The 27171-nt window shown below is 36.9% G+C and overlaps 1 protein-coding gene across 1 annotated transcript in view; it reads left to right on the top strand.

The window, feature by feature from the left end:
* The first annotated feature begins 681 nt into the window (after nucleotides 1-681).
* The window catches only part of LOC123037393, a 40227-nt gene continuing 13737 nt past the window's right edge, over nucleotides 682-27171 (top strand). Inside the window, exons 1-2 of the mRNA XM_044457729.1 lie at nucleotides 682-989; nucleotides 18300-18331. Of these exons, the coding sequence (XP_044313664.1) occupies nucleotides 946-989; nucleotides 18300-18331 (76 nt within the window). The 5' untranslated portion in view covers nucleotides 682-945. The remainder of the gene's footprint in view (nucleotides 990-18299; nucleotides 18332-27171) is intronic.

The following is a 27171-nucleotide window of genomic DNA, read 5'->3' as shown; positions in this document are numbered from 1 at the left end:
AATATCTCTTTATAAATTGTTTTAATATAAATGTCTTATTTAATAATCAATATAAACTTGCTAGTATTGCTGTCTGAAAAGAAAGGAACATTCTTGGAATTTGATATGAAACTTTTATTTCCCATCAAAATGGAATAGGTATAAGTATCAAACACAAATTTTATATATATTTGACATTGAGATAAATATAGAAATGATCACCATATCAGATAAACTTTTCTTTCGGTGCACTTCACCAACAACAACAGCTGAGTTTTGGGTTCTAGGGTCTGAGTGGTAATCCTTTGGCGAAACACGTGCAAGCCCACACACAGATGCAGATACTGGCTAACTCACAGATACGAATTCTCTCGGATACAGCTACAAACGAGTGTGGTGGGTTCTCGGGCTTGTGGTGGGCTACAAAGCCACAAAAGCACACCAGCAACATGTTGACTGCAGCTGCTGCAAAATTGCATTCGCAAACACACAGACATAACTTGAAGAAAGAGAGGTCTATATTGGGCCAGAGGGAGAGGGCAAACCTCTATATATATATATATGCGATTATACGATTTTTTTTTCTGCCTACCAAAAGTTGCCGTCGACGCCGACGTTGCGATGTTGCTGCGGTGCGAGTGGCTTTTTTAGCCGCCAGTTGCCAATTGCCGCATTCGCTATTCGGCTTTGAAGCCGCTCGGGTTGCCAAAAAAACAGTTAGCCAGGAATTCTCCGGAGAATCGACAGAAGATTCTCCTGGGAAACGAACTCGTGCCCACGTGTCCTACGTTCTCTAACCCAGTTGCTCACTTCACCAAAACTTTTCAATGCTAAATGTGTGTTTTTTCTGTGTGCCAAAAAAAGAAAAACCAAACGTTTTGATTTCCAGAAAAAAATGAGAGAGAAAAGCCAAACATTTTCCGCCAGTGTACCTGTGTGCTTGTGTTTGTGCCACCGAGTGTCTGTATGATTGCCAATGTTTTTTGTGGCCTCTCAGTTTCAATTTCTTGGTGAGTTGTGGATTTTTAATTGAAAAGCGCTCGAGAGAAAAGTTTTCATTAAAATGAATTTGTTATGGGTTGTGGGGAAAAGAGTTTTGCATACCAAATGATAAAAGTTTGTGGGCAAATATAAGAATAAATAAAAATTCATGGGAGGAATTTTAAGAAAAGAAAATAAATTCTTGCCATAATAATGAATGTAGCTATAATCAATTAGGCAAATATTTTTTGAACAGATTAAAAACTCTTCATTTCATTTGTATTTTTATGCTTTACTGAATTTGTACCTACAAATATTGTAAAATATGCTTTTCATGCAAATAGTTCAGGAAATTACATGAAATATTTGCATGGTAAATTAGCCGTTTAAAAACGTACTTAAAATACATTTTCTTTCCAACCAGAATCACACTTTACCTGTAAAAAATAAAAAAAGGGAGGAGTAAGAAAAACACACTCCTAGCAGATGTCAAGCAATGAAGTTCTTCCGGCTGTTTATTTTTTTCTAAAAAACACTTGGCCCCAGCCAGTCACATACTCGCATCTACGGGCTTACGAACTATAATCGTCAGTTTCCTCTTGGCCAAGTCAAGAAGAGGCTTCCTGCACGACAGCAACAATTGCAACATCAGTAATACACAAAGAAAAAATTATATTTATTTTGTTATGGGTGGTTCTACATACTGTAAAAATTTTTTTATTTTTTAAATACTTCTCTGTTAAAAATTGTTTTCATATCCAAAATAGTATCCTGTTTTCAACGTTTTTAAACTGAGTAACATTAAAACGTACTCTAACTCAAACAATTTTAGAATGGGGAATTTTTAAAAATATTTCTAAAACATTTTAATGTCAAAAAAAAAATAAACAAGAATGGAAAAATTAGAGAATGGTTGGACAAAACTAAAATTTACCAAGCACAACTATTCTAGTTTGAATTTCCACTTAGAGGAGACGTTTAAATAGGAACTCATAACCCAATTGATGTCCACTTTTGGTGCAATTTTTCCACTGTGCAACAGCAGCAGCCACATTGCAACGTCAATGGACAACGACAATGGCAACCTTTTGCGGACTGTCTAATATAATTTCGCTGTGGAATAACTCAACTAAGTCGGGCCAGAAGAAGTGGCTCATCAAGATGCCAGCGTCAAGTTAGAAAAACGAAATGTTTGCTTGCAGATCAGGGCCACACCGGCGACCATAGAGACCAAAAAAAGAAAAAGAGACAAAAAGACAAACAAGACGGCCAGGAAAAACGGGCCAAAAGGGATAAGCCGGAAAGCAACACGGAACCCAAATTAATACAATAATTGAAGCCAATTTAGTGTAATTTTCTTCAATTTCATTGTTGTTGTGCTGTTGGTTTTTGCTGGCTGTCTAGCCATTGAGTTTGCCAACTATTATCGCATTTGTTTGCCATTTGCCAACCCTTCTCCGGGTTTTGCCCATAATCCACCTGGAAGTTAATTTCCCCCAGCCAAGTCTAGTTTATATATACCTTTACTTTTGTTCTCCATTTCAAAGTGACCACACCCCGAAAGCAAGTTTGATTAGTTTGGGTCACATGCTGGCTAGGTGGCTAATTAAATTAAAAGCCCGTCAACTAGCGACTCATTTTTGATCGGGTGAAAGTGTGGCTTACCTTTCACTGGCCAGAGCTCTTCTCGCATTAACAGATTAGCCATCTGCTCCGCTGCTGAGGAGCCGTTAAAGCCACGCCCGGCTGGAGCTTTAGGTTTTTCTCAACTTGTCGACCGGGCCATGAAAATCAAACATCAAATTTATGGTCTGAGTTATGGCCCAGCGAGTCGTTAACAATTCGACGTTTTGCTTATAACTATGAAATGTCCATGCAAAAGTGGGGAAGGAGGAGTGCAATCATAAAATAGATATAAAAGTTAACCTACGAGATTTGGTTTCGCTTTAAGGTCCCACAAAAAAATTGGAATGTTTTTTCGGTTGTTTATGAAATCATGTGGCGTATAAATAACCCGAAGGCGAGGAAAAAAGGTTGTTTAATTAAAAGCCGGCAGGACACATAAGCTCCCCCATTAAAATTGCACATGAAATGTCCTGCAGCCTTTCTATGTTTTGTGGAATTAAGCCGACATTTCGAAACGAATATTATCCTTGCCAAGGAAAACAAATAAAAAAGTACCCGAAAAAAGCTGAAATACATCAAATCTCCTGATTATTTTATTTTTTGTCGGCTTAACTTTTGCGCTATTCGTTGGCTCGATGTTGTCGTTGTCGTTGCTGTTGTAAATTGTAATTTGAAAAACATCACCGCAAACTGTCAAAATGCTCTGACATTTACAAATTATTTTGCTGGCAGCGAACTGGTCTGAGTGCGGAGCACCACCGCTGCCCCACTCCGCACCACTCTGCACCACTGTGCACCACTCTGCACCACATCAGCGGCGACGACCGATTTGACGCTTTGAAATGCGAAATGGAAGCGGTCGCCGTTAATTTGCGTCAACGGGCTAATAAAGTTTTGGCATTTGTGTGTTTAGCTTTTATTTTTCTCTCGTTTTTCTATATCATTTTTACTTTTTTTTTATTTTTGATTTTGGCGAACACGACAATGTTGTTTTAGCTATATCTGTTTCTATATGATTGGCTGTGTCTAGAAATGAAAAACTTTATAGCTTAACATACACATTTAAAATCAATAAAAGTTCTAAAGATCTTAAGAATTGTTGTTTGCTAAAATAGTAAATTTATAAATATTTGTTTTGGACTTTGAAATAAGCTGTGAACAAATAATTTATATTGCATTCAAAAGTTCTGCACTTTTTGCTTAACTATTATTCTCAAAAATAAACTAAAGTGTTACTTTTGATTTACTTGAGACGATAATTAAGAACTTAAAGGTTTTATTATTGCTTATTTCCTTTAAATAGCAGATAAAATCCGATCAGTGATTTATTAGGGTTCTAAAAAACAATTACTAAACTATTTGGGATATTTTACTATATGCCTTAAATGTGAGTATATTTTTTTCTTAAGTAATTTATTGCAAATTAGAATTTTTAGAGGCAATAACATTCTTAATTATTTCACATCTGTAAATTGCCAAAACATCTTCCCTGCTTATTAGGGGGTAGTATTTTTCTCAGTGCCATTTTTATGTTGCTGCCCGGCCCATGCAAATGATTTGAGATGCAGTGACTAACCCAGGCTGACATTTCAATAGCAACAACATCCAGCCAAAGAGCCGAACTTCCGTTCTGCCGGCTACAACCAGTGTTTCCCCGCCTTTTCCCTCCTTGGCCATCGTCGTCGTAGTCGCTCGGTTAATTGCATTTGATTGAGCACCTGAGCTGCAACAGAGTATCAATGAACCCGGGACTTTTTCCCAGCGCCGCGGGCTATGCAACCGAATAAGTGAGGATCCGCAGTGCAAGGTGCAAATTCCCAAGCCCAGATTGCCGCAGCATCGAGGAAGGTATAGAAGAATAGGAATAGAGGAACCTGTAACCTGTACCTATATACCTGTCCGGCTCACCTGCCCCTGCCCCTCCCCCCACTCTCCTCTCCTCTCCTCTCACCTGGAAATGGCTTTATGGTCTGTGCCCCGAGGCTGCGTGTCTAGGAGTGGCCGGTGCCTAATAGCTGAGGAATATCGGGGCCCAGACAGGGGAAAAATGAATTATGATTTGACGGTAGGCATTTAATGGATGGCCATGGATCTTTGACTCCGTCTTCGACTTCGACTTTGACTACGACTCCACCACGAAAAGAATTCCCGTTTGGCGCCAACACATATTGACAGCTGCTCGTGGTTAGGGTATCTTCGTATCTCTGTATCTTCTCCTTTTGTGTGTGAAGTTATTTCGCCGGACAGGTGAATGCTATTTAGTTAGAATGCCAAGCGGATCGTATCGCAACGCATCGGTTTTCGGGGCCTCTTTGTCTTCTAATTGAATTTCCCTTGGAACCGAAGTAGCCAACCATCCAACCAACCAACAAAACAAGCGACTGCTTAAAAGGTGCCATTGAAAAGCATTCCATATTGGAGCATGACAAGTTTCGATCCGGTGATGGATTGCCGCTGCCTTGCGGTTGACGCTGACGGTTGATGGATAGTGAAAGGATAGTTAGGGATCGCTGGGAAAGGGCATCTTCGACCTAAATGGGCCTCACATATCTGTCGGCTTAATCTCCTCGAATATTCCGCTTTGAAAGGGGCTCCTTTCAAATATTCAAATGTTTTTAAATGCTTGCCAAGCGATGGGATAGTCATGATTTATTATAATCAGCTTAGCTGGATAATCAGTTTAAGTTTTTATTTAGTTGGGAAACTTTAACAATTTCCATTGCAATTTGAGTCACTGATCAGTGTTTTTTGTCTGAAAATTATAGCCGGAGGATATATGTTGATTATATATATTTGTACAACATTTTATTGTATTGTCATACAATGTTATAACTATGACTTTTATGCAAGTCAAAATATATAGATGCAGGATTAACACACATATATTTTATAAATACATTTTCTATTTAAAATCTCCAATCATAAATTGTTTTACACCGAAATGGTATTTAGCACTAAACAAAAGCTGCAAATAGCTTTAAAACTTGTAGTTAAAATGTATTTTTCACTGAACCAAAGGGGTAGAATTTATACTACTTTGCTACAGTATACTTCATTTTTAAAAGCCGTGTATTTATATAGAATATTACCTATTAAATTTTCTCTAGTACTCTAGTACTCTTCAAAAAGTATCTGTTACTTCAATCGAAATATTACATTTCCCTGCTCTCAAGCCAAACAGTATTTTAGGTTGTTCTGAAAAGAGTTATCTTTTACCCCTCATCACAGGACCAAGTGGATCTTAAACTAAATGTAGTATCTCCTTCTGCAGTCTGCATCTTAAACTGTATCTCAACTGCTCGCCGCAGCCCAATTAGCCGTCTTGCAGCCGAGGGGCATCCTTCGGATGTGGCAGCCTCCTTGGAGGGAAACTGAGCCGAGACTGCGGCACTTGCCCCGACAACCCACACAATTGACAAACTGTGTGATGGGCGTTCCAAAGTCGAGTTGGGCCACTAAAGGCGGCCAACTGGGGGCAACCGCAACGGAAACTACAACAACCGCCCACCAGCGGCAAACAACTGCTCTTTGGCTGAAGGGAAAACAATGGCAATGCATAAATTTTCAAGAACAACAACCCAAACACGGCAACTTTTTGGCCGAAGATGCGGCGCAGAGCGAAAAACTCATTAGGCACAGCGCCTACGAAACATAAATGCAATAATATTCAACGAAATTACGAGGCTAATAACATAAATTCATACCAAAAAGGGAAAGGGGAATGGGGAGGACTGACCTTTATGCAGTTTTGTATCTATGAGATACGCACTGCGTAAAAGTTCATTATAATAAAGAATGCGGCATCGAAAAGGAGTTTGCCAACCCATCGTACCCGCGCTTATCATAAATTATGACCCAGAAATATGCGTAGAGCCAATGTCATAAACATAAACTAGGCGAATTAATTGAGACAGAGAGAGGTGCAGCGGAGTCGAAAGAGATGGCTACAGGCAGATACCAATAGAGCGGCTCATAAAGCCCGGAAATTATGCGTTTTTAAGTCGTGACCCATCCCCAGTCACACACATCAGATTGCACCTGCCTTTAGTCGGGGAATCCAAACCGGACCACATATAGACCATAGATCGCATTAGAGCGGCATTTGGCCAAAGTGCCAAATACTACCTGAGACACTTACAATCGAGGGGAATGTAATAGCATTTTTATAAAATGTAATAAAATACCCATTAAAAAATGTACTTAATAAATATTCAAACATCTTCAATAAGATGAAATAAAACACATTATTATACTAAAAGATATATAATGTTTTTTATTAATGCTTAAAGGTGTACTTATATACAAAACTAATATGTTATATATGCTTGTTTTTTTCCCCTCTGTTCTTAATTGAAACATATAAAATGTTAATAATAAATGCTTTGATAACACTATTATTTTATATACACAAAGCTTAAAAATAAGTAAAACCATTTGAGTACACCCTTAGAAATTCAGTTGCTAGCATATTTTGGTGCTATAAAATGACCACCTGTGCCGTTGCTATTTCCTTGACCTGTGCTATACATTAATCGCAAAATAGAGATGGAGACGGCCTAGGCCTAATTGAGTTTTGAGAGTCGTTACACTTCATCGCAATGGGAGTAAATTAAACTGTCATTAGTTTACCCTTTGGCACTTTTGTCGCCGTCACTGTATTTTTTTTAGGGGCTTTAGGCCTGGTCAGAACATGTGAAGTGGCGCGTTTGTTTCTGCCGGTTATATGTTGTTTTATGTGTGTACTTTTGTTGGGCGTTCTTTTTTTTTCTTGTGTTCTTCTCCTCTGTAGTTTTTTCCGCTGTCTTCTCTTGCAGCCGTAATAATTTTGTAGGTTTTACGAGTGCCGCCAAGACAATTAGGCATTTGTTATGTTGCTATGGCCAAGTGTGGGCATTTTGCTTAGCGGCTTTTGACGCTTTGATGTGAGCAAGTGAAAAAAAAAAGATACAACAAAAAAAAAATGGGAGATGAAGAAGAAATAGCGACGAACGCGCGCGCCCGCAACGAATCTAACGCCTTTTCAAAAACTCCGTTCTCGGTTCTCAGCTTTGGCTTTTTGGAGATACACGGCTCTTAACTTCTGCCGCGTTGTTACTGTACCAACATATCGAAGGTTTATTTTTCCATTATGGCCTGCCGGCATCGTTGTGGGTGTCGGATGCCCTGACACAAGCCATTGGGGCATGACGAGCTAAAAACCAAAAAAAAAAAAAGAGAAAAAACCAAGCCAAACAAAAACTTTTCGGGGGCTTAAAAGCGGTTTAAACAGCGCGATGATCAGACTTTTTGGCGGTTTTAGCCGCACAACGTTTTACGACTTAGTCGGTCTGAAAAGCGTGTGCAAAATAAGTTAAATAAAATAGTTTCATTTAGTAGTTGGTTGGTAGTAGCTTATTCCATACATCGCTTTGGGCTTTGACTCGAGCGGTTTTAAAAGCGCTTATAAAATCGCTTGAGGTTAAATAAAAAATTGAAAATAAAACGAGTGGGTTGATAAGTCAATTACAGATTTAACCTTGAATAAACTCGGGCCAACGCAACTTTTACCGCGGGCCAAACGTCTAATGATACCCAAGCTTAAAGGTATTTTAAGAGACTTTCAAGTAGGTTTTTAGTTACATTTTAAATGTTGGTATATCTATGTAAATTTATACTTTTCAATTAGATATAAAACTAGAGCTATTTATCCGTCTCTTAAAATCTTTGAAATTCATTTATTAGTTTCTTATTTTACATTTAAAAAAACAAAATGAGATATATTTCATTCACCTCTCTTAATAAGATTTCGGCATTAAAAAAAAGATCAAATAAGCGAAATAATTTATAAAAATATCTTTTATTGAAATAAGTCTTAAATATTTTCAAGTGTTTCTATATTTTTTATATTTAATTCAACTAATTAACGACACGCTATAAAAATATGCCATATGGAAAATGTTTATGATAGAAAGTCATGGAACAAATTTCCTAACATATCAATCCGGAAAAGAGGCGGGATTTGAGACTATAAAAACCCACAAAAAGCTGTTCATTAATTCTTATTTTCTATAGTTTATACCCTTGGCTTTTATTCCTAATGATTCACTTGCCGCTGTGCGATCAGTGTTGTTGTTGCTGTTAATGACTTGACAGTAAAGTAGCCTACACAATTTATGGCGAAAAAAAAAAATAGAAACAGAAACGAAACTTGTCCGCCTACAATTTCTGATTGTGAGTTTCCTTTCAGTTTTAGTTGGGCTGCTTGTTTTTTTTTTGCCCCTCTGTTTTTAATTGAAACATTTTTTACCATATTTTCTTAATGATCTGACATGACATGGCGTCTGTTTTGTGTATGTCTCGGTTGCCTCACATCGCGCATTATAAATTCAAAGTAATTTCCACTAATTTAAGCACAAACAACTAGCCAAATCGGATATAATATAAGCAGATGCCAGTATCTGTGGCTAAATAAAAGCGTTGACTGCGTGACATTTGAATTGCCGGCGATCGTTTCATATGACATATGTATATGCCCCCATATCATTATTATAATTTGTTCATTATGTATCCCTCTTTATAGCTGCAGTTGCCATGGCAAACGCCAACGCCTTTGGGCCACAAAAGCTGCAAATGTTGGCCACATTCACCATTGTTGCTCTTGTCGGTCCGCACTTGTCGTTAAAAATGTGTTGAAAATGCTTTTTTATGACACGAAATGAGCCGCCGCAATAAAATTGAGCCAAAACCCAGAGCGCCACACAATAATGATGAGATGCCTTTCGGTGTTTTCCTTCAGACTGCATTCGGATCTTACCACCTGGCTAAACGATATGCCTTTTTGGTTTTATCCAACCATTCTTTAAAGTTTTGAAAATGTGAAATTTTTGATCAGGGAACTGGGAAAATACATCTATATATATACCAAAAATTATAAGTAATCCAAAAACGTATTTCTCCTTCGGTATATAAAAGAAAGTATGGTAAAAGAATGAAAAAAATCTTCTTTTTTTTATTACTAAATGGTTGGATTATACTAAATTGCTCTACACGAAGCAAGTAAATTAAAAAATATTTAGCCTTTTGTCTATGAAATTTTATATAACACTTTCATCCAAGAATATATCTTTTTTATCTCTTCCAAAACAACAGTTTATCTCAGACTTATTTGTTTTAAATACCAAGCTCCATGAAAGAAATATTTCTGAACACTTTAGCACATAATTTAAGCTCATTTAAATGTATTTTTTGCCACTTCACAAACGGTGAGACAACTCCTTGTGACTTCTGGCTTCCATTTATTTTCGAATCTGTGATCAGCTTATAATACCCCGCTAATTGAGTTGATTTATGCAGCTGCCGCTGTTGCTTTAACCCATTCGATTTGATTCATTTGAATTTATTTAGTTTTTCATAATTTCTGTGTGCTACGCTTAGATTTTGTATTTTGTTTTTTCCTTTTTCATTTTTTTGTATTTTGTCTCTTTTGTTTTTGGGCTTTGTTGGTTTTCGCTATCAATTTCAATTTCGAATTTATATATATAGTATTTCTTGTCGCTAATTTTGCCTGGTCGGGTTGTCGCGTTGACTCGTTGTTGTGTCCACACTTGCTATTATTTATTTATGTATGCGGAGGAACAGATTGCGCGCCATGATTTATGCTTGGCACATTTTATGGCCATTTTGTTGGTAATTTATTAACAAGCTTGTTAACAACAGTCCACTCGGCGCATCGGCATTTGGGCCCGGCCCAAGCCCAAAAGTTCCAGTCGCAGCCTGGCCAATATGCAGATGGCCAGCTCAAAAAGCTATAAGCTACAAGCCTGCGCTTTTGGCCTGGCCAAAAAAAAAAAACCAACGAGGCGAAAGAAGAAAAGGTTAAAGGCCAAAATACGGCAGCTAGACGCAACATACCTGACAGCAGGTGGCTTTAACGACCGCAATAATGCCGATGTGTCCATGAAGTTGATAATGATGATGGCCACACTGGGAGAAAAGTCATTTGGAGGACACGTAGTTCGTAAAATTATTCAAAGTGAAAGGAAGAAAATATATATTTCAATTTCCATCTGCCTTAATCCTTAACGAACAAATAGGATCTCTTATAATTTATTTAACATTATTTATGGTCAGATTATAGCACAAAATTAATAAATTTGTATACCTTGTTTAATATTCTGAATTAACTAAATGTTGCACACAGAAATTGGGGAAAGAAAATAATTCTAAATTAAACATAATTACTTTTAAATCTTACCCAACATTCCAAATTATTTAAATCACAATTTTTTAAAGAAAAAGTATAATTATTTCAAGACATCTTTCGCCATAATAAAACCCGCTAAAATCAATTCGGTAAACCCTTCTTTTTTTCTTGCCTTCATCGGGCGATGACGCCGATATTGTTGGCTGGAACAAGCCAAAGTCATGTCCATATTTATAGAAAGTTTAGCACACACACGAGCAGCCCCGTAGATCCAACAAAAAACCCTGACATGCAGTTCTCTTTCGCTGCCTCTAAGTCATCCCTCCAACTCATCGGCTCGAAAAACATGATTTGTTTGCCGAAGCGCGTGCAGTAGCCCAAGTGGCCAAGTGGCCAAATGGGCAAGTGGCCGGTCTCCGTTAGCTGTTGCTCAAATATTCTAAATATTTGCTAAATAATAGAGAAGACAGGCGGAGCTTGGGATGGGATTGGGGGGTGGGGGGACTTGTCTTTAGTGTGTAGGCAGTCAGGCGTAGACAAACATTGGCGAAACCAGCGAACAAACGAAGTCCAAGCTAATGGCAGTGGCTTTGCTTTTGGCGTTTGAATAGACACGGCTATTTGCGTAGCAAAGTGTACGAAGACCAACTGACAGACAGCCTATATACTCGCAAACCCCCTGGATATATCGGTATATCGGTATATCGCAGCCCGTATGTGGGGAGCACTTGATGGGCATTGATGGTCGCCTTTGTGAGCGGCCCCAGCTGCGACTTCAATGGGAAAATAAAGGCCAAGCCGGGCTACAAATTTCCAGCACACTGCCATCGACATTCAAGCGGTTTCATAACGTATTGCTTTCCCAGGGAAAACTTTCAAATCCTACAATCGAAAAGAAAGAGCCAATTCTATGCTAAAACTATCATCTGAATTTGATTGGGAACTGGGAAAACTAATTTTATTGGAATAAAATATACCATATAAAATTATTTAGAATGTAATTCTATAACAATAAAATGCTCAAATCAAGAAAATATATAAAAACTGATTAAATTATTTTAATATTATTACTTAATTACTTATTAAAATCCATCATCCATGGAATAACATCCATTGAATAACAATGCAATGCTTAAGTAAAGAAAAGTATATGAAATTTAAATAATATTACTTGATGAGTTCCATCATCATCCATCATCCTTTTAAGAAGTTGTTTTTCAATTTAAGTTCAGATCTTTAATACTTTTTACAAAAATATTAAAAAATTCAATCCATTTTTATGGGAAATAAATAAACATTGCAAATACATTAACCAATATTTAAACCATTCCTTATGTCATATTAAAGAACATTTTCCATAAGTTAAAGACAGATTAATGCACTATATTTGCTAACAAAATATGTATCACCATTTCATAGACACTTTCAATTGATTGGCCTGGCCAACTTCAATTGTGGCTTAGAGCCAGTTTTTGAGCCAAGTCAGCGGCAGCGCCAAGTTGTCAACTTAATTTACAGCTAACATGTGAGCTACAAGTTCGCGGCGATTGAGCAAGCGATAAAAAGTATTAATTTCATAGACCCCATGCAATTAACATAAACTGGACAGAGAAACAGATCGCAGCCATATAGAAAAAGGCTTATAAATATGCAAAACAGTCTCGATTACAGCAACTCCTTCGTTGCCATTGCAGATACAAATCTGCAGCTATCTATATATCTAAGTAACGCGAATAGTTCCACTTCATACTTGATCGATAGCGAGAGGGTTTTATGGTTTTATGGGCCACGGCACGAGCGACAAACATTTTGCATTTGTCAACCCCCTTCCCCTTTCCCCCTTCGCAAAAACAACAAAAACTGACTTTTATTTGCATAATCGGTAATGAGTTTTCATTTTGTGAAATGCCACAAAGCCCATAAAAACCAAAAGCCTGTTGAATGCAGCCAGAACTAGTCTGATTATGACTGCTGAGAATCAAATCTCATTGTTTATGGCCTTGATTTGAAATGGTAAAGATTACCCTTTATTAAATCTATATTTTTTAAATTTATGTTGCAGCTTAAGATTTCCGAGAACAAGTTTCATAAAATTAATAAGGTCGTAAACGCCTTAGGAAATCGATTTTGTGTGAATACCATTTTCGGTCTTATACTATAAAATTTTAGCTATCATGTCATTATAATGCAAACTTTTGTATTTAAAAAAGAACGAAGGTAACCTTTCTGATTTCGAAAAACCTGAGAGGAAAAACAGAAGCAATCCCAAAATAATTTCAATAAATCGTGCAAGTGCTATAAAACTAAATTAAACGTTTTCTGGGACTGAAGCTGAGTTGTGTCTCAATTTGCTGGAAACTGGAATTGGAGGTGCCGATGCCAAGTTTTAAGATTCCAGCTGCCCTTGATGAGGTGCCGCAGACATGGCCCGAGGAAAGGTTACCAAAAAGGCAACGCGGAAGCTGTCTCAAAAATAAAAACACTAAAAAAAATAACAACTAAAACCAAAAAAAACACGACAAAAAAACATGAAAGCAACAAGAGCTGAAAAAGAACACAACTTTCTACATTTACTTTTGGCAATGGCCTGGAGGAATTTCCAACTGGTTTTCAACTGGGACCCTTTTTTCGGAGGGGCGCAAATGAAATGCAAATGTTGTACGGGGGGCTTATCGGTAATCTATTGACTGGAAATTTGCAACCGATAAGGCGGGGCACTATTAAGCCATAAAACGCATGCAAATGAAGGCGTTGAAATGCGCATATACATAAGGCCAAGAGGAGTTTTCGGGGCTGGTCACTTCACTTAGCCGAAAGTTAAAGGGCGCAAAAACTAACGCGTTTCGGAAAAGATAAAACAGTGGCGGGTAGTTTGGGGGGGTCGGTCGGTCCGGCGGTCCGTCGGTGGCAGCTGTCTGCTTCGGAGGGGGTAAAATTCAACTTTAACTTCAACGAGGCCAACGGCTGACTGGCAATTAATTATGCCCAAAGTCGCTCATTCTCACTCACTCGATCTGCCCTCTCCCTCTGCACTACTCGCCCCCTCCCTTTCTAGTAGCGGACATATGTTTATTTACTTAATTTACTTAATGACACACATCTACAGAGGAGCACGAGTCACACAAAGACACGCAGAGAAAAGACTTAACTAAAATAAATTCTTTATTTTAGATAAGTGTGGTCTAAAAACATTTAAACATCAAAATATTAATAATGTTATTTTTAAATTATTTATAAAAATAAACTAAAGCTAAACCTCTGACAAAAAAAAATATTTTCAAATTTATTTCGAATATGATTACTCTGTTACTGACACTAACATAACTCATTGTATTTTTGAAGCTTTTTTACAGTCATACTGTAAACATACTGTACAATTAACAGTTGATACTGTAAACAAAAGCCTGAGTCATTAAAGCCACAAACAAAGATTAACTATAAATACTTCTATGAATAACAATTTCTAGACAGTTTTTACAAAATTAAATCCCTATAAAACTAGTTAAAACCAAATACCAATGCAATTTTTTCTCTCCGTGTATGTACACACATTCTTTTTCGGGTGAGGTCATCCAGGCAAGGAGGAGCAGCCCATGTTTGTCTAATAAATAACATTATTAATTACCAGTGCAATTAAGCATAAGTACGAGTGGGGCACCCTCGCCAACATAGATACAAATTCAAAACCCGACGCAGGCAGAAAAAATAGACGACCAACTGCACTTGATGACCCAAATTTGAGTTCATTGAGTGATATATGAATGCATTAATCTTAGTTTATGTTTATTAGTTTGTTTATCAAATTTGAAGCGAGCTGAAAAACCGAAAATGTAGCTAAAAAACTGAAAACTGATACCGCCAAGAAATGCATAAAAGATCAGAGCTGTGATCTCTCAACTGAGAATTTATGATCAACATAATACGATTTTATGTTGCTTTTATGGGATCATGGGATATTTATGACCGAAGGCAAAGTTTTTAAATGGAAAGAGCTTTATTTTTATAAACTTTTGCTATTTTAATGTATTCCTTAAAACTAAAGAATGAGTCTGGCCATTAATCTTCAGCCGCTTGTTATTCGCTTAAATATGGCAACTGTCACGAGCAGGACAAATCAGGCAAATACTAACGAGAAATTGCTGAAAATTACAGAGCAGAGCAACTAGAGAGTTTCGAAAGGGGACTTCTAGTTCAGTCTAGCCATGTCACAACGTTTAATCTTTATTAATTACAGTGAAATAATAAGTAGATCCCTCCGACGTGCACCCTTCCGTTTCCCCACCACACTTCTCAGTTTCTCAGTTTCCCTGCCTGTCTATTTCTCTATTTCTCTCCTCTTTCTCTGACAATGTCAGACGCACCACCGACTGATTAATGCCGGGGCTAAAAGAGCCAAACAAGCGAACATGCCACAAGCAGCCGAACGGGAAACTTTCGGTCTGCTTTAGGAATTTTAGCCATGCACTGAGATAAAAATATTCAAGCTTCTAAAAACTATACAAAATGTTCCTCAGAGAAAAATAATTGTCACATAGTACTTGTTATTTCAAGAATATTGTTATGATAAAATTATAAAAAGAAATTAAATGAATTTTATCAGCCACAAGTATTTATTTAATAAATAAAACTAATTTTAATAACTATTAAGTTATTGTAAATAAAAATTTAAAAAATTGTATAATACGAAATCTTATATCAACTTTGTAAATGAGTAACAATCATTTCGAAGTGTAGTAACAAGTACAATTTCTGCCAGCTTAACCCATTTTATTGGTTTAGAAAATTGGTTTAATAGGGTTTTAAATTTTTTTTTAAATATTTAAAATTAAAATAATTTTTTTTAGTGTCTTGGGCAGAGGTTTCCCATGTTTTGTTGCGTTCTAGTGGGATGGCATTCATCACTTTGGCGTTTCTCCGCATGCAGAGCAACTCCCCAATTTGTTGGGTGCCAAAAAGCGCCCAGCGGGTGAGAAAAAGCGGCGAAAAACCCAGCGAAAGGCGGAGAAAGGCAATAGGAGTGTGGGGGAAAAAAGAAAATTAGATAGCAGCGTGTGCGGGGCCAGCATTTGATCCTTTTTTAAGGTCAGAAGCGAAGGCTACAAAACCGCGCCTCGCCTAATTACGCATCTAATCAGCGGGAAGGTGACCCCAAAAAAGGGGAACAAACCAAAAAAAAATAAAAACATCTGCCTAAACGGGCAGCGAGTGAAAACTTGCGGCTTGTCAATCAACCGAAAGCTGTTCAAATATTTAAACAAAACTCAGCCTCTCAATGGATATTTGCACTTCAACTTAGCTCAAACTGCGCATGCAAATGCAAATGCAACAAATTCAAATAAATTCCGCGGGGACAGGACAATTAAATATGCGCATAACTGTTGATAATCATCGAATCAATATGCTGACAATTTTCTCACGCATTCGCAAGACTCGAAAGATACGCACAGAGATAGATATTCAAATGAGTTGCATCCCAAATACAGACAAGGATCCAGGACGAGGGTTCATCATCATCATCATCACGATGATGATGCTGACATCAGCTCGAGCGACTGAAGTCAATGAGGAAAGGAGGGTTTCCAGGCAAAAACGATTTGTTCTGCTCGAACCCTTCCTCTCTCCCGTCATAAAAAAAAAGGATTTGTAATTTGAATGTTAAATAGCAGCAGCCGCAGCCCTCAATTCCTCCCTATAGCTCTTAATTGTATTCACTGCTGAATTAATTCTTACTCTTTTCTTGAAAATCGAAAGGACTTGCCCTGTTTGCTTAGGGTTTCCTTTCATTTCCATTCAATTCGATTCGCCGCGCCGCCTTTCAAGTCCCCGAGAAAAATCTATAAAAAAATCTATTAAGAAAACCGATTTTTTTTGTATTCAGTTGATTTCTTCTCCAAAGTTTCCCTGGCTGCTTAATGGCAATTGACAGGCGCAGTCATATGTAAATCTTAGGGCGTGGCGGTATCGCCGTTCAACCAGCTGCCGTTGGTCTCCGATTTCAAAATCGGTAAGGGAACCGAAGGAGAGATTAAATAGGGCGAAGCCTAAACATGTTTTCACTCTTTTCTAACGGTTTTTACCAAGGAAAAATATGGGAAAATCATTATGGAAATTTGGAGAAAAATAAGTAAATAAATAACCCAAAATAAATTATAGGAATAATGACGATTTCAATAAATACATTTAAAATACATAAGACCGTTACGCTGAGATGGGAAAATAAGTCCTCAAAACCTTAGATTTTTATATTGGGATATTATTTATTTTCTTTAAAGAGCATTTTCTATATATCACTAATTCTTAATTTCAAATGAAGTTAAAAATCTATGCTACAATTAAAGAAACAAATTATAATTTTGACTTTTTAAATTGTAATCCTCTTTATAAAAATTGATCTGAAAAGCATTTAAAAGGAGTTCCAATAAAAATATCTCAAAGAAACCTGCCAACGAAATTCAATTTCAAATTCACCAAATCAAGCCGTAATCCTTTGGCAGGATTTATTGCAACTTTTCTATTTGCTTGCCTTGAATTGAATGGACAGCCAGCCCCACCTCGAATCGCTCAGGAAATGTTGATTGCATTTTGAAAGGGGGTTAAACTGCTGAATTGCAGCAATAATATTGCAACCGACATCGATATGTGCCATTTGATTTGCATAATTCAGCACACAAACAGAAAGGAAGACCCAACCCTAATGCAAAAAAAAGAACTAGCAAAATATTGACAGGACCTGGGGATTGTGAAAGGAAAAAGGGAAAGGGAAAGGGACAAGAAGTGATATGGAGAAAGAGACAAAGAGCCGCTTAAGCTGCAAAACAGCCGCGCCCCTTCGGCTGTCTGTTTGTGTTTTTGCAAATTCATCGATAATTGGCAATTTGAAATGGCAACAACAGCTAAAGACAGGGGTTGCTTTCGACTTTCGACACATGAGTACGGGGCCGAACCCATATTGACTTTGGCACTCTTGAAGAGAACCCCGGATTCAGGACCCTAAAACCCGGACTCGTGTCAAGGGCGCATTGCAAAAATTGCCAAAAAAAAATAACAATAACGAGAAACAGGGAAACAGGGAAACAAGAATTCGCACAATAGATAATGACTTAATGACACTTTAATTGTAAACAAGTTAATTCAAGCCATTGATGGCCAGTCACAACCAATTATCGCATCGATTCGGGCCAAAAACGGTGGCAGCAATTAGTGTCAGATATTAATATTGGCAAAACAAAGCTGAATGATAATTATCGTCGCAATGGAAACCAGATTCGGGGCTCATAAATTCAAGACAAACTCCTCGAGATGAGATGTGAAATTAATGGGCCATGTCTGTCTGGCAAATGTTTTCGATATTTTTTTAACAATTTCCAAGTTGCTTGAGCTCGATAAAACTATTTGTTCGTTTTGATGGATGTGTCCATTCACACCAGATATATCTCGTGTGGAGAGTTAAGTTTTCCCCACCCCACAAAACACAGTGTATATTCCTATATAAATTTCTAACAAATGTCTTCTCCCCTTCTTCTATTTACAGGGGAAAATCAGTACGACTTCTGGGCCCCGAAGGTAAGCAAACAGCCAAACGGAGAAACTTGGCCAAAAAAGGCCAGGCAGAAACTTACGAAACAAAACAAACATATTGCAACTTTTACTTTGGATCTGAGGGCTCAGTCTTTTGGGCCCCCGAGGTCGGTTCGCTTTCAAGTTTCGTTTTTTGACAGCTGCTGTCAAATGCTGAAAGGCAGCCCCAGCTCCCCATTCGAGCAGAAATCTAAAACAAGTCACACACGAAAAGAGTCGGAGTTAAAGTTGGTGTTCGAGTAGGAGTCGGAGTTGAATCAGAACCAGGCTGCAGTCTCGGTCTTTGAGTCTCTGGGGCCAGGGCATATCGCCAAAACATCTCTATACCAACACACATATGGGCACAAACAGCAGGGTCTAATCCAATAGAAGTCTAAAGAATTTTTGAAATTTTTAACAGGGTCTTAGACAAACATAAATGATCCATTCAATCTCATTACAAATAGTAACACATAGTTTTGGATTCACATCGTTTAACATTTAAAACTTGTATATATAAACATTTATAATGCCAGCTCCCTCCAAAAAAAAATCGTGTATGGAAGCTATAAAATGTAATAGCTGTATCTTAACTTAGTCGGTTGGATTACTTTTATTTATGGTATTCTTACAAATGTTTCTTAAAAACTAATTATGTTATTATGGCTCTCCGTCGTGCTCTGAAACTATTAAAAAGTAAAACCATTAGCATTAATAATGCTGTAAATTACCAATGTTTATGGCACTTGTAAGTTTTATAAAATCATAATATGGCATTTCATTCTGCATTTAAATGATCCCTACTATTATTTTAACCCTCGCTGTAGTCGAGTACACCTTATGGCCCGGCTATGTTCCTTAACCTTCTCTAAGCAAGTTCTCAAAACACAAAGAGAGAGGCAGAGAAAAACAATGAAAACATTTTTATAGTTTTCATGCACGAAGTCCACGAAATGAAAAATTCTACAATTTAAACTGACATTTAAATTGATAGTTCAAGAGATGCACACGACAGATACGAAACAGGGAGAGCAGCCGAGGCCTCGCACATACCCTCGGATACAAAACGAGTCCATAAGTATCTGTATCTACGTCTATGCACTCCGCACATGATGGGAATGCATATGCCCGATGCACAGTTTTTGCGGCCTGAGCTGCTGATGATGTGGGGCTGCGGAAAGAATAAAACACTGATGCTGATAACAAAAGGCACACACAAAAAAAAACAATTGCCAAGCGAAGAACTCTGAAAAATATTATTATTATGATTAACCGCATACGAAATGTTGGGCTGTGGTCGGGCTTTCTGCAGATGATGGGAAACTTTTTGAGTCTTGGAGCAGGGAATCTAAAACATCAAACCACAATGAATAGGTTTATTTGAAATTCAATTAGAAAATCAGTAATATCAAGTGCGATAAAAGCAATCTTATTCTGGAAAACCACAAGGAAATTATAATCAACTACACAATTCAACTCAAATACACTTTATATTTCAACAACAATGGTGTACAAACTAAAAGCAAAAAACACCACCGCAATCTCCAATGAATAACATTGTAGAAAATCTAAATTAAATTTTAACAGCACACAAAAATGTTCTTAAATCGTTGATTAAAACAAGGCAACAAGATTGTATTAGCCAAAATCAATCATGCATCCCAAAAACTTTCCAAAAATGTAAAACAATAATGTACACCAACGATTCCAACAACTCAACAACAATTCTGTTTTTAAGACACCAACATCTATTAACACAAACGAAACACAGCTTACAAAACAAACAAGAAGAAGTAAGACAACTTATAGGAAATGAACAACTTAAACAAGAAAACCTACACCACGAACAACCTTCACCAACAATCACCGCCAGATCCTCCAACATTGTCAAGTGTCATGTGCGTGTTCGCTATCACCCGAGTGCCGCAGATGGAGATACAAAGATACGGAGATAGGCAGACACCCAGATACACACTACACCAACGGCCAAAAGACTGGGAATAAATATCTATACATGTATGTATATATATATGGCTTTATAATATATGCCATACGAGTGGAGCATAGATTGGGCTACGGCGCTAATCTTATAATTAGCATTCCTGGCAGATAACAACAACAAGAACAGAGTCAGTGACAGGCGACTGCTGACTGGCGATTGCCGACTGCCGACTTGGACTACAAATAACAAACAAGTTGCAATTACAGCGCGGCAGCGGCAGTGGCAGCGACTGTGGCAGCACTCGACTGTTAATCGGGTTGCATGATAACTGCACATTAATTAAAAAAATAAAGAAAGAGCCAGTGAACGTGGGGGAAATTACAGATCCAGCTAATACATTTATGAAACGAAACGAAACCGAAAGAGTGCTAATTGAATTATTGCAACAAAGAGTTCGCTTCGTTTGTTGCCATTTCTGGTTGCACATTTAATTGCGCCACTGAAACCCCCCACCCCACATCTTCACCTCCAACTCCACCAATACTCCACCGATCACTTTTCCCCCGGAAAAAAACCCTTTCGAGCGTATTGCTTTCGCTTCCAGGAAGACCCACAAATGCCCAGACAAAGCCAGACTCCGTTCTAACGGTAAGCAGCTATAACAAAACCCAAAATAACCGAAAAAATATATATGGAGATGGGGGCCGAAGCACAGAGAGAAATAAATAACTATTTTTTATTGACAAAACGAAAAGACTTTCCTCAGTGGCTTAGACAGCAAACACATACTAATAAAGTTGGCTAACATGTCTGGTGTTTAAGGAACTGAGTTCGATTCCAATCAACGCCATATTTTTTTTTTTTTAAATTTTCAATTAATTTTACTATGTAAAATATTTGTTCGGTATTTGTTTATATACATTGATACAGCCTTAAAAAATTTATATTAAACAAAGACCAAAAATCGATGGTTGCTACTTTTATTTGTAAAAGACACTGGATTCTTACAATATTTTCTTTCCAGATTTTTTCTAATTTTTTTGTTGGCAAGAGTTAAATTTTTTTTAAACCCTTTTAAACAAGATTAAAAAGATTTTATGTTAACACAGCAGTCTCAAATATCAAATAACTCCGGTTCTAAATTTTAAAAATAAATAAACTTTAAAAAAATATGATTTATTTTAAGATTTTTCCCAGTGGATCGACAGACCCAAGTTCAATTTCTTCTCGTTTTTTGGGCAATTCATAAACCGAAAATAAAACACAGCAGAAAACGAAAAACTGTCAAGCTCAGTTTTCAATTGCTTCTGGCCCTGTAATCCGAGAGCATGTCCCAGACATTTGGATGAGGGACGGGGGGAATGGGGAACGGAGGGGATATTAGGCCATGCTGCGGGCTTAGTCACTTCTGGGTAATGTCCTCCAGCCCATATTAGTTTTCAAGTCGCCCCGGTCGCATTGTTGTGCTCTCGTTGATATGACGAGCACAACCCGAAAGATACAGATACAAAACACACACAGCACAGCACAGCTCGAGTATCTGCAAGTGCACGCAACACACACTGTAGTTGTTGGTCCCGTATCTGTGTATCTTTGTATCCGTATCTGCAGCCCATGCAATGTCTAGGGCCAAAAGGCGGTTCGGACATTTCAACAGCATGTCGCTTCATTTAAGTTTTTTGCATCAATGCACTCGTGACAATTTGTCATAAAAAAAAACAGAATGCCCAACCAGAAAAGGCCAACTGGCCAGAGGAGAAAAGTGTTGGGTGGACTTGTGTGATGTTACTTTGTGAGCTGCCCATCTGTTTGCGGAACTCCCAATTTAATTTAATAAGAACGAGAATGAACAGGGGAATGTGGTAAAAATACTTTAACTGATTCCTCGGAACCTCAAGTTGGAAATTCATAAGTAAAAACAACTTTTGGAGCTGATGAACTTTAATTGTTACACTAAAAAGAAGAATAAGAATACATACTGTTATTGAATAAAAATATTCTTTGATTAAAATTCTGTTTAATGCATATTTCTTCCTAATTTACATAAGAAAGGAAATGTGTTGATATCTCCAAATTAGTTGTTCATTGTTTCGAAAATTTATCTTGCATATTAACAAAACCAAAATCGAAATTTGGGTGAACTTCTAAGTTTTTATACCCAAAATACACATAAAACTCTATGACACTCCCCAAAAAGTTTATAACCATCATTAGTAGCAATCAGTGTTGCCATCTGGCACCTGAAATCCTCTCGAATAAATCCACATACTCATAATTTGCCCCCATTAAAAACTACCCAATAAAAAGCTAATTGCATGAATATAAAAACCATCTTTGGTATAAGCATCGATACCAAATTTGGGGTCACCTGCGCCCCCTGCGGAGAAAATCATGAGAGCTAAATGTCAGATTTGTGATCACTTAAACGCTAACATATGCATATTTATATAATTCATTTGGAAATATTTAAAGTCACACAAAAGCACGGCGCACTCAAAACATATATTAAATATCCAGATTTTACGATTCATAATGCGAGGGGGTAGTGAAGGTGGATTTTTATTACCAATCATTTTTAAATTTGTTGCCTTGCTGCTGCTGCTGCTTCTGCTTTATTTTATTTTTAATTTTTTTATTTTTATTATTTTTCCTTTTTTTTTGCTTCTGCTTCGTTGGACGGGTGCAAGCAACTTGTTATAAATATAAACACAGATACTTATGAAGGCGCATATAGACGTGCATACTCATATCCATCGGTATATATAGACGGACGTGTGTGCAAGTGAATTGATTGTAAAGCTGCCCGACCGACCGAGCGACGCGATTATTTACGGTTTATTTTCAACACTTCAAAAATAAACGCAGGCGGTACGAAGAAGGGAAAGTTGGGGGGGTGGGGGAGGGTGGTGCTGGGTGAAAGGGGGAAAGCGCAACATGAACTTCTATACCGCTCGCTCTCTCCCTCTCTTTCTCACTCAGACCCTCATTTTGAAACAAAAATATTGCATACTAATTTTAATACGTAACACGCGGCAGCCAAAAAAAGTGAAGTGCACAGAGAAAAAATTATAACAATATAGTAAAGGTTTCGGAAAAACAAGCGGTTACTCATGATTAAGGTTGGCTGTTTTTATAGTTTTATTGACTTATTTACTTGATTTAGGCCAATTTCGCAATGTCATATTAAGTTTTGACAATGGGTTAGTTTGCTGTTTCGAAAAGATTTACTTTCTCAAAAATGAATAAAATACACATTGGTAAAGCGAATTTGTGCTATTTAACAATTACTTCATGCTAGCATTCTCTGACAGATTTAAAAGTATAACCTAAAATTGACATTGAGAAACAGAAATGTTTAATGTTAAATATGATTTATACTCTGTTTACGCGGTTAAATTAAAAACGCCAACAAAAAATATAAAATATTTAAAATGACAGAATAAAATATTATTATGAAAAAAAATTATAAATACGCTTTAAAAAATTAAAAATAATACATTTGGTTTGAAACACAATACAATATTGCTAGATAGCTTTTTTTTAAGTGCAGTGGAGATCGGTGTATCCAGGCGGTTAGGGCTAAAAGTGTCAGGCAAGTTGTGGGGCTTTTTCATAAATTTTTTGGCAGGTGGAATGAACGACAAGTGCCTGCAGAAGAGGTGGGGAAAATGGGGAGCAAGATGCAGTGGCTGCATTCATATTTCAATATTTTCGGTTGGCCACTTTTATAAATAGACACCAAGAACAGGGTGTGGAAAGAAGGAGGCAGAACGAAAATGAGTGAAACAAAATACAAAGAACGAAATAGCTACCGATGCAATGCATAGAAAAACGAAGCACTAAAAATTAATTTCCACATAATTTTTATGAGGCAATTACTCATCGACACTCTCTGCCACTCTGCTCTTGTTTCTTGCCTTAAAAGTTATTTATAAATTGCGATACAAAATAGAAGAAAATAAGCACCGAAGCGAAATGAATCAATGGAACATGGCGCGTATGCGTAATTTTAATAATAGCTCATTGATAGAAGGTAGGCATGGCAGCCACACCCGTGCCCCTCGAACCCTGCTTAAAAAAGGTCGAGTGACCCAACTGACCAAAGCGGTTTTTATCATCGTTTACAGTGCAGTTCATGTATATAGGTATCCTAGATTGCATTGTAAAAAAATATGTCATTGCAATTATTAATTGCCAAAATAAAATGAAATATTAAAAAGCAGTTGACCCATTTTTTCATATGTTAATTATTTTTGTTATCAACATTTTTTGATTAACATTAAACAACATTAAATCTTAATAAATATCTAAACCAGCCATTCAAGCACTTTAATTATGTTTTAAAATAGGGCTTTTACCAAAATAATTTTACACACCTTCAAGTTTAATATACTTTTTATGTACTGTTGCTATATAATATTTTTATTTATTGTAAATTAGCATTATTATACAAATACTTATATATTCTATAGACATATTAAATACGTGAATCGCACTGTAGGCGCCACCTATCCCAAATTCCATATGCATATTATTCCCATCATTACGCGGCAGCCACGCCCACCCTTCTAAAAAAAGGCCTAGGTGAAATATGCTTTAAACTGCATATTATTATAATAATTCTTTCTGTCATACCATTTCTTGGCTGTTTTGTGTTAGAATTTCCGTTTCGTGGTGTAATTATTTGGAAATGCTTTTTAAGCGATAATTGCCGGTGGTACTACACATTTTCTCCATACCATTTCTCGGAGTTTTCCTTTGGTTCGTTTGGAATAGGTATAGTTTTTTGTTAGTTGGGTTTGTCAAATTATACAACATTTATCATCAATTATCGCAGAGTTTGCTGGTGTCGCATTCGTTTTTCTGTTTGTCGTTGGTGGGAGAATGATTATTCTAGGTTCGAGGCACACGCAACATTCATTCATGTGTCATGAAATTGAATAAGCAAATGACGTGCTGACTGCCAGTTGAAACTGAAATTTCCAACATGACGATTGCACGTCCACTGCCCATTCCATGTGGCATTCACCTTTTTCCCGACCACAAAACGCAGTTTAAATGGAAACCATGCCATCTACCTCAACTCTATATATGACATTTCATGCCAAAATGCAGACAATTGTCAATTGTAACAACTACACCCCTTTTTCCACATTCTCAGTTCAGTTCTCTTGCTTATTTTTTTCACCCGTTTTTTATACTTGCACTGAGAGAATAACTAGTAAGGAAATACAAATTGAAATGTATAAATGTATTACATTTTCTTATTAATTTATTGTATTTCTGTAAGTAGTTTCACATTTGGTAAATGTTCTATATATAATACTTTAATAAAGATATATTTTTGATTGATTTAAGAGTGTAATTTCTAAACATTTAAATCCAACTTATTATCAATTTTTCTATTTTTTTTTAGACAAACTATTTATCTCTTTATAAGTATGTAAATATGGGTAGTAAACACACTTAACCCAATTATTATTTTATCTTTATTAAAAACATGAATTTAAAAACATGATGAATTTCAAGATATAAATCCCACTTTTGTCAACATTCTCCGTTCTAGATCCGTTCTCTCAGTGTACATATTCGTATGGGCCAGGGACCAGACCACATGCTAAACGAATGTTGACAAACAATTATTATTTTATTATTATTTGTTTGTCTGTTGTCTGAAAGTGCCCTCTCAGCACCTCTCCCTATCGCTATCGCTGCTGCTGCTCTGGTTCTGGTTCTGGTTCGGCTCGGGACGTCTATCTATCAGTCTGACAGTTAGTTTGCATGACTTTCACAGATACCCACAATCGCATAGAGAAGCGCTCACACAGATACTCTTTACACTCACATGCCAGTTGTCGTCAGTTCGTCTGCCCGGCATTTTTCTACACCGCCGCCCGCGTTTGTTTACTTTGTCTAACTGCTATTTGTAATACTATTCATGTTCTGTTGTTGATTATTTTATTATTACCTTTTTTTGTATACCCTGTTTGAGCAGAAATCTTCCCATGCAACACATTTTTCGACCAAAAATTAACTAAAACAAACACTGAAAGTGAAGAATGGGCGTGAAGCGGGGCATAAACAAACTTTGACAGTTGAAAATCAAGCGCTAAAATATTTGCCACATTCTTTTTTTTTTCGTTCCCAATTGTGGCGAAATATTTAATGAAGTTCTCTGGGCTGTCGACCTGATTGCTTTTGATTAAATGGCTGTCAGTTAGTGAAAAGCGGGAAGGGAAGTTTGGTATATTGAGAAATACATTTTTATAGGCAATTTCATATGTGAAAGTGGCAACTTAGTAAGCAATTCATCAATTAGAAATTAAAGATTCATCATAAATATAATCAAATAAGCAAAAATCAAACAATATAAATATATAAATATAAAAAATCCCGTATAAGTAAGATTATAAAATTTACTTCTAAGTTCACAATCATATTGATCCTATTAAAAATAATAAATTTTTAGTGAAGTTTCATATTTATTTGTTAAAGTAATGAGTTAACATTAAATGTCAAACCAAAAGGCATAATAAATGCTTCAAATAGAAGTGGGTCACATTAAAAAATGATATCCGCAATCGAATCGCAATATCTTTCCTCATTAAGATGCGTGGCACACAGTCTCCCCTAACTGTATCTTCCATATCTGATCCATATTTCCCAACGAATTTTCTCCGTATCTGCGAGAACATTTCTATGCGCTGGCACACAGTTTTCCAGCTGAAGCATCACTAATAACTTAATTCGATTCGAGGAAATGGCCAGCGAGTATTCTCAGCCACATTGGGGCGTATCTAAACACAGAAATCTAAAGCTTAATGGCTCATTAAAGCGAGAAGAGCGAGCGGGCGGCCTCGTATGCGTTTTTCCCTCCATTTGATTACGAATTTATTGTTGGTAA

The sequence above is a fragment of the Drosophila rhopaloa genome, unplaced genomic scaffold (assembly GCF_018152115.1).
Source record: "Drosophila rhopaloa isolate 14029-0021.01 unplaced genomic scaffold, ASM1815211v1 contig_163, whole genome shotgun sequence".
NCBI classification, from domain to species: domain Eukaryota; kingdom Metazoa; phylum Arthropoda; class Insecta; order Diptera; family Drosophilidae; genus Drosophila; species Drosophila rhopaloa.
The sequence above is the reverse complement of the archived record's forward strand: the minus strand, read 5'-3'. Positions and strand labels throughout refer to the sequence as shown.